Source organism: Cucumis sativus, chromosome 3 (assembly GCF_000004075.3).
Source record: "Cucumis sativus cultivar 9930 chromosome 3, Cucumber_9930_V3, whole genome shotgun sequence".
NCBI lineage: Eukaryota > Viridiplantae > Streptophyta > Magnoliopsida > Cucurbitales > Cucurbitaceae > Cucumis > Cucumis sativus.
Genome location: NC_026657.2, coordinates 30,133,882 through 30,142,875, shown reverse-complemented (window position 1 = coordinate 30,142,875; position 8,994 = coordinate 30,133,882). Strand labels below are relative to the sequence as shown.

The 8,994-nt window shown below is 28.5% G+C and overlaps 2 protein-coding genes across 2 annotated transcripts; both read right to left on the bottom strand.

Moving 5' to 3' along the window:
• Positions 1-691: 691 nt before the first annotated feature.
• LOC101217021 (alpha carbonic anhydrase 7) lies at positions 692-3,996 on the bottom strand. The gene is made up of 7 exons (XM_011654542.2): positions 3,765-3,996; positions 3,410-3,627; positions 1,939-2,045; positions 1,671-1,785; positions 1,276-1,437; positions 1,087-1,140; positions 692-972 (listed from the first exon to the last, which is right to left on the bottom strand). The coding sequence occupies exons 1-7, from the start codon at positions 3,844-3,846 to the stop codon at positions 883-885; spliced, it is 828 nt and encodes a 275-aa protein (XP_011652844.2). The 5' UTR covers positions 3,847-3,996; the 3' UTR covers positions 692-882.
• Positions 3,997-5,843: 1,847 nt separating this feature from the next.
• Positions 5,844-7,813, bottom strand: LOC101202816 (alpha carbonic anhydrase 7). Its single transcript, XM_011654541.2, has 7 exons — positions 7,723-7,813; positions 7,245-7,462; positions 6,847-6,953; positions 6,651-6,759; positions 6,348-6,515; positions 6,191-6,244; positions 5,844-6,054 (listed from the first exon to the last, which is right to left on the bottom strand). The coding sequence occupies exons 1-7, from the start codon at positions 7,811-7,813 to the stop codon at positions 5,959-5,961; spliced, it is 843 nt and encodes a 280-aa protein (XP_011652843.1). The 3' UTR covers positions 5,844-5,958.
• Between the last annotated feature and the right edge of the window lie 1,181 nt (positions 7,814-8,994).

Sequence of the window (8,994 nt, the reverse complement as noted above, 5' to 3'; positions counted from 1 at the left end):
ATATGACATAAACGAATTTCAATAATTGGATAAATTCTTTAAATCAATTTTGAGTTGTATCAATCACCACTTCAAATTAGTATTATATTATTAATTTAGATTTCAAACATTTAATACTAAATCAGTTACTGAATTTGGAATTGACCATAGAGTTAAAAAAAAAAAAAAAAAACTCTTACTAAAAATCATCTAATAAAATTATTATTTTCCCTTAATTCTAAGAAACCCAACCCAATTCCTTCTTTCAATCCCACACCCTCCAAGCTTTAGTTCTTCGGTTTATAGTTTTTTTTTTTTTAACGCAGACTCCAAATTTACTTTTAATACGTTTCTGGATTGGATTAGTTCAGTTGATCCACATAATTAACATACACAAACCTTTTCTTAACAAAGCTATCTTTATTATTAAGTAATAAGTATTGACGGGTTTATTTATTTTGGAAAGATGAGTAGATATGAATTATTTGTTTTATTGTTGCCTTGGTTGGTCCATATCCTCGAAACGCAATGAATGTAATAAAAACGTGGGCTTTACTCCTTTATTCAAAATAATAATCTAAAAAATTATCCCAACAATTTTATTTGCTCGTTTATGAAATTGGTTTAATTAAAAGATAAAATATTATTTTGATCCATACTTTGAGATTTGTGTAATTTCGGTCCATATGTTCTAATCGTTATCGTAACAATGTTGGTGAGATAACCCTATTTTCAATGTTGTTAAAATTTATTAAACCCTAAAAGAAATAGCAACACTATTATTATAACTTGAGGACAAAAATGAGATAATACATGATACATAAAATGAAAAATAATTAATTAAATTGTGAATTATCTATCGTAAAAGAAAAAGAATAATAAAGTGAACTATATAAAATTTGATCAGTTGAGTGTATGGGTTGGGTTTGGGTCGTAGAGATCGATATGTCGTCCATTATGTGGTTGGATTGGTCTTGCATTCTTCTCTGCAGACTACAATTTCATGATAAGATAAAAATAAAATGAGTAACAATAAAAACCGACATGTCGTTTTAATTAAGACAGAATAGATGATGGAATTAAGTTTATAACTCCATAAAAACTTACATCATGAACAGCCGATCTAAGGAGCTTCACTTGTTTCCGTGAGACTGTTCCTATCTGAATATCATTACATAAAAAAAAAAAAAGAAAAAGAATTACTTATATGGAAAAGAAATCCTTCCCCATTATCTGAATTTTAGTTGATATTGCTGGAAAAATATAAAAATAAAAATAAAGAAACTAGAATGATACCTTCTTCTTAATGTTCCAAATGACACCTTCAGTACAAGGAGGGACAGTGAGGGAGCCAATGTATCTGTAATACTTCATTCCACCATTTTTTATCCATCTTGGATTTATGATTCCTGCTTTTATCTCTTTTTTTTCATTCAATGCCTTTATTTTTCTGTTAAGCTAAACATTCCAATACCATTTTGTTAGTTTTCTTACCACCTGTAAAATTTATAATCTATTAAAATAAATATTGTCTCCTTCACTTCAATAATCATTTGATTTTGTTTTTGTGGCTTTTGAAGATTAAATTTATAAATATGAAAAGAAAGCAAGTAGTTTTGTATTAAAAAATAGAAGAAAGCAAGCACAAGTTTTGAAAACAAAAACTGATTTGTCAAACAAAGGTGGTTTACCTTGGAGAGGAAAGAGTCAGGACGACCGATCTTGTAGAAAAAGCCAACAACAGCTATCGGATATTTGGCATTTGGGTTTGAACTTTGATGAACCAAATGAACCTCTAAATCGTACCTATATTCATTAAATTAATTATGAAAAAATACGTTAATTTGAAAGTGGGAATAGTTTCATTTACCTCCTGTTTCATATACATTCACGAAAAGAAATTCTATTTTCATAGAAATTTGTGTTTGAAAAAATTTGAAGAGAAAAAAAGAGAGTGACCTCCTTCCATTAAGAGTATGTTCAGAAGGAGAATGCCAATGAGCTTGTTGAAGAAGATAGTCTGTGCCATTAATCTCGATTGATCCAGCATCTTCCTCCCACTTCACCTATTCAATCTAATTTCATGTCTATAATTGATACAATTTTAAAATTTTCTAAATAATTTTAAACAGTTTCGCAATCGATCTAAGTAAAAAATGAATGACAAAGTACAACAAGTGGTCAACTAAAAACCAGATCACCAAAAAGATAAATAAACAACACAAAATTTCAGATTGATTACCTTTGGCGAAATGAAATTATTAAACGATTTAACATTGGTTTGGATGTGATTAATTAGTTTGAGGCCTAATTTTATGGTAATTTGTTTAAATATTTCTTAATTAGGTGACGAGTCCATTCCTGAATAAAGGAAATATCCAATCAATATGGAACGACGGCAATTCCTTATGCATATTTGTGATGTAATATTATAATAGATAACATGATATTAGCAAAGGTTTAATTTATTATATAAATATATATTTGAAAAATGGTGTGAGGCTTGTAAAGGCAAGAACAGGTAGAAAGACAGTGGAGCTGGTATTTACCCTCATAATAATTTCATATTAAAATATGTATTTTTTTTTTTATAATTTGAATACAAGTTACGACAAACATATAAATGTTAGTTAAAGCTAAATTTTTGTTTGATCATTGATATGTATTTATTTAAAGCTAAATTTTTGTTTGATCATTGATATGTATTTATTTTAAGGTGGTTGTAAACTTTTTTTTAAAGGTGGTTTTAATGGTTTAAGCTCAATTAATTAAATTCTTATCTGAAAATAATTTTTCTTTTTGAAAAAACTATATATAGTATGTTGAGAATTTTTGCTTCCGTAACATTTCCAATCCCTTGTTACTCCTAAACCTACTCAATTCTTTGTAACAACAATGTCAAATACCATTGTTCTCTTACACATTTTGTTTTTGTTTTTTCTTCGGAATTTGTGTATATGAGATTAGTTTAGGAATTCGAGAAACATCTACCCTAATTTAATTTCTATAAAAATCATGAAATAAAAAGATCCTAGTTGGTAAGTGAACACTCCACACAAATTGGGTCTCTTTAATCTTTTAGTCCTTTGTCATACTTCCATTTATTATTAGGTAAATGCATGATGGTTTATTCATGTACTTTCAATCTTTTACACACATGCAAACAATGAATGATGAGGTGTTCAATGACTATAGCATATATATATATATACACACACACAGAAAAATGATGATTATTACCTCGAAAAATGATTATCATCATCTCAGTTGGTCAAGCTACTCCAAAAGTGAATAAATTAAAATGTTTTTAATATTTATTATATCAGTAATTAACATGAAATTCTTTTGTAGATATGAGTTCAAATTCCTTATGCTGTAATACTAAAAAACAAAATCGAAAAATCATAACTTGTATTGATGAAAATGTTACCGAGATATCATGGCCTCGATTCTTGATAATAGCAATAGAGGGTTTGTATTTGTTTTTAAGTTGACCTAAATGTTTGACAACTTTGACTCTCTTGTTTGACAAATCAATAGGAGATTGCATGTTGCCATTGTTGCACTTCTCCCATTCTCTCTTAATATCTCCCCATTTACTTGGCCCTTTCTTGCTCCCTTTTCTGTAATCAAACTCACTTTCATTCTCTACAAATTCCCATCATTAGAAAAAAAAAACAAACAAAAAAAGTTAAATAATATTTGAAGACACGATCTTATTCTAATACAAATAAATTCTAGTTTTTTTTTTTTTGTCTCGAACTAAGTTGTAACTTATGACTTACCAACTTCTTGCGCTATGGCAGAGGTTAGGATAAAGAATATGAAGAAGAAGGCCAAAGCACAAGGTAGATTTAGTGTCACCATTATCAAAGAAAAATGAAGTTGCAAGAGATTGAACGTAGGTAATCGATAAAAAGAAGTCGGATTATTGAGAAGATAGTTAAATGATAGACAGAGGAATTTATAGAGATTTTGGAGGAGGTTGAGCTTCGTGTAGGTTTCTTGGGAAGGTGGCGATGGTGGAGAGATCAGTTATTAACAATTATTTCTTGAAGGTTTAATTTTTAATAAATAAAAGTTTGTCCAAGTGGAGATGGGTTTGAAATTCTATTTTCTTTCTTTCTTTCTTTATTTTTTTTGGTATCAGTTATTTTGTTGTGGTTAAGAGAATAGTTTAATTTAATTATATGTTTGTCTTGTTCATTTATTTAATTTTCAATAATAAAAATATTTTGTTTGCTTGTTTTTGTATGGCTAAATTGAAAGCCTAAAAGATGGCTCTCATAAATAATATTCAATTCTTTGGAATTCTCTTTTCAAGTTCGGTATTGTTTCAAAAAGTTGTTATGAGTATATAAAGAAGTTGGTATAATTATTAAGACCTAATACCTTCAAGAAAATAATTCTAAAGGGAAGAATATTTTGTGGGATAATATATTCATTTGTGAAATAATGTAACTCTACACAAGAAATTATGCATATTATTTATTACAACAATAATTTTAGTTATTTTTTCTTGTTTATTATTATTCAAACTTTTGTTTTGCTTTCTTGAGGAGGAAAAAAGAGGAGTGATTACTAGAAGCAGAGACATGATGGAGGCTTTTGGTTGGGTTTAGGTGATCAAACAAAACAAATTAGCTTGATTACCAATATTTAAAAATGATACATATCATAGCTTCACAATTTTGATTCATTCTCTTGGGAGTCAAGGTTAAATTTAAAATTCATATTTATTCACATGAAAAACCAACCGAAGAAAGATTTGGTATATATATATTTATGTTACATCATTGGGTCAACACATAAACTTATAATGCTTTTTTCTAAGACATATTAGCAATTAGCATAGTCCCATTTGATACATATGTTCAATTAATCGTAGTATAATAAACAAGAGACCAAGTTAAAACTAAAAATATTGTTTTTTATTCTATATATTTCTGACTTCTTTCTACAAATTTGAACTGAAATATAGATCAGTATACGATTTAAAAAGAAACTTCATGGATTATGATGCTATAATAATAAAGTAATTATCATATATAAAAGGATTATAAGAAGGAAAGTAATGATGAATCCTATTTGGTTTTCAAATAAAAAGGAAGCAATTAAAGACTATAATAGAAACGGAATAATATTATTATTTTCTAATTGTTTTATACCAATTACAACGTAAGTTTAATATACAATTTACAAAAAAAAGTCTCGTAATAGGGTTATTCAAACTGTTTTACATGAACATATTTTAATGGTAGATGGGTATATTTTTTACTATTAACTCATGTAAATTCTCTCCTTAAGAAAAATAGAGAAATTAAAATAATGATAAAGAGAATTAAAAATAATGGTAACAATGTTGTTGTTTGAGAATTAAAAGGGAAGGAAAACAGATAGTAAAATTGCATTGATGACAAAATTTTTAGAAAAAAAACATTCATCACCCATCTTTTTTTTATATTACAAATTTGACAAATATGACAATAATCAGACGGTAATATGATGATTTTTTAAAGGCAACGTGTTGCTCAATATATTATCAACAGATAATTTACAGGTTGCAGAAATTACACAAACTACTTAATCGAAATGACTACGATCATGCTAACACAACACTTTTCTTGAAACAAAAGCCGAGAATGTAGATACATGAGATTTTCTGATTTTCTGGAACGCGCACACCACACATGATGAACGAACTGGGGTTAAATAGAGGAAGAAATAACAGCAAGACTTTATGCAAAAGCAAGAAAGTAAAATGGAAAAAAAGTGATATTTGAAATAAAATATTACGCAGGAGAAAAACAACTTTTCAAACAAAAACTTCCTTCCAAAATTCTCTTTTTTGCCATAACTGAAACCACTGGAAAGATGAACAAATACGCGAGCCCACAGAATCAACATAATTCAAGCCTCAATTATTTGAATAGCAAACAAACAAACAAAAAAAAAGGAAAAAAGTGAGAACTATATATTTCATTTGGGTATGGGCATGGATGATGGGTCTTGAGAATAGAGTTGAACATGTCGTCCATTAAGTGGTTGGACTGGTCTTGCATTTGTCTCCGCACACTGCAGTTTCACATATTAAAAGTTATAGGAATTATAAAAATAATTAAGTATAATAAGTTCCGTAACCAATATATATATATATGTCAACTTAATTATAATAGAAAAGACGAAAAGTTTGAAGTCTTATAGAACTTACATGTTCAACAGTCGATCTCAGAAGCATCACTTGTTCTTGTGAGACAGTTCCTATCTGATATGTATCATTATATTCCATTTAAGAAAAAAAAGAAAAATTACTTATAATGTAAAAAATATATGGGAAGAAGAAAGAAATGAAAGAAGAATGAGATCACCTGTTTGTTAATGCTCCAAACGACACCTTCAGTACAAGGAGGGGCAGTGAGGGAGCCAATGTATCGATAATAGTTAATCCCACTCGCGTTTCTTATCTCATCAGGATTTATGCTTCCTAATTTTATCTCCTTCTTTCCAGTACTCAATTCCTTTATTCCTCCACTCACCTGCAATTTCATTTATTTGTTAATTAGTCTTCATTAATTTAATATTCTATTTATATCACCTTTTTCTCATACTAAAACTATTGTTTTAGCCACAATATATATAGTAAGTTCTTGAAATTTATAATTATTTGTTACCTTTGAAAGGAAAGCATCAGGAGGACCAATCTCGTACAAGTGGGAAACAACAGCATACTTGGCATTTGAATTTAAACTTTCATGCACCACATGAAGTTCTAAATCGTACCTAAATTCATTCAATAAAAAAAATATATTATTAAATGCGTAACAACATTTTAAAAAGTTGAAAGAGAGAAAAAATATTGATCATCACCTTCTTCCATTAAGAGTATGTTCGGAAGGAGAGTGCCAATGAATTTGTTTAAGAAGATATTTTGTCCAATTGATCTCAATTGATCCCACATTTCCTTCCCATGCAACCTATTCAATCATATTATTTCAAGAGGAAAAGTATTAACTTTAAGTATCTTCATTCTAATAATTAAAAAAAAATTATGTACCACATACAATTAGTGGTCAAAATCATACAACAAAAGGTCACATTGATTCATTACCTTAGAGAAAAGTTGAAATTTTAGTTTAAACAATGATTTTAGATGCCTATAGTTTGAATCCAATCATTATCAATTCATTGTAGAAGTATTTAGTTAAACTGTGAGTATAACTTTAGTGATAATTAACATCTATTTAGTTTCTTTCTTTCTTTCATACCGAAATATCGTGGCCGCGATTCCGGAGTGTGGCAGAGAAGGGATTGTATTCTCTGTTAAGTGGACCCAAACTATTAACAACATTGATTGTGTTGGTTGATAGATCAATGGGAGATTGCATTTTGCCATTGTTGCACTTGGACCATTCCTCCTTGATTGCACCCCATTTCGTTGGCCCTTTATTGCTCCCTCCTATGTAGTCAAACTCACATACCTCTCCTACAAATTTGACATTAGGATCAAAACAAGCAAAGGATTACATTTAAATTTTCATTACTCAAATTTCTTCCAAACACACACTCTTCTTATAATTTGAGAAACAAAATATTCAGTTTTATCAAACCATACAAAACTAAATTGTAATTATAAACTATAAAAATAAAATATTAACCTTTTCCAAATAACCTTAGAAATGAAATTTGGAATTTAACTATTTTCCTATAATATTGGCTTTATTAAGTCTTCAAAGAAGTACTTACCAGGTTGGTGTGATAAGACAGATGCCCAGAGCAGGGTAGAGGTTAGGATGATAAGGAAAGCCAAAGAAAAAGTTCTTTGGTTTAATGCCATTGTATATCCCGAAAATCAGAGTGAAGAAAAAAAAAATACTCGAGTTGAGAAGAGGAAGAATTTATAGAGATTTTGTTTCCTTGCAAAAGGTGGTGAGTCAATTATTTCTTGAAGATTTGGTTTTTAAAGAAGAAAATGATTGTGCAATGGGGAAATGGGTTTGTAGAAATTAGAAATTTGCTGTTCTTTTATGAAGTTTTTTTGAATCATTCCTTCTGTTCTGGTTTTAAAATAGTTTATATGGTTAAGAATAAGATTATCATTTTTGTTGGCTTGGTTAAGAATAGTTAATTCATATATGTCTGTTTTGGTTAAAGAATACTAGAATAGGATTATCATTTTTACAATTGGCTTAAAAAGAAAATAATTCTGAAAATAATTCTAAGTTTACATATATATACAATTTACATTAATTTGATATGTTGCTTATTAAAAAAAAAATATAAGTACTTAGACATTCCAATGGGAAGTTTGATTTTTCTCCCACATATATGGTGTAAAAGGAAATATGTATTTGTGTTAAATTGGTTTAAGTATTTGAATAGTGTTATTAGGTTTAATTTTTTTTAATTAATCAGTCTTTTAGAGTTATATCTTGCTTAGGCTAGAAAATCGACAAATAAACAATACAAAAATGTAAAATATTAATAGAGAATCAACAAATAAACAATACAAAATTGTAAAATATTAATAGAAGATCAACAAACAAAATAATTTACATGGTTCACTAACAGTACGTGGTTCACAAGACAGAGGAGAAACAACTTCTTCTAAACCCTAAAATCATAAATGAAATATAACGTAAAAATGACAAATTCGTTAGTGACTTAAATTTGGCGGTTTCTCTTCAAACCCTAGAAAACAAACCATACTTGATATAGTTCAAAGCATTTATTCAACGGATTCAACTCAACGCTTTCTATTCACGAAACTCTATCTTTTCTCTTCTCTAAGCTTAACAATAGTATGCATGAATGATTTTTTTCCTCTGTTTTATGCTACTTTTGTTGTTGTTTATGTTAGTTAGAGTTAGGTTAAACCTGCTTAATCCTGTATCCATAAGAATTATTAGGTTTGATTCATTGTTGGAACATAGATTATAACATGATTATTGTGCGCTAACTTTGGCTACCCTCATAAAGGAGATGTTTTAATTTGTAAACAATGTCATCTTTCACAAA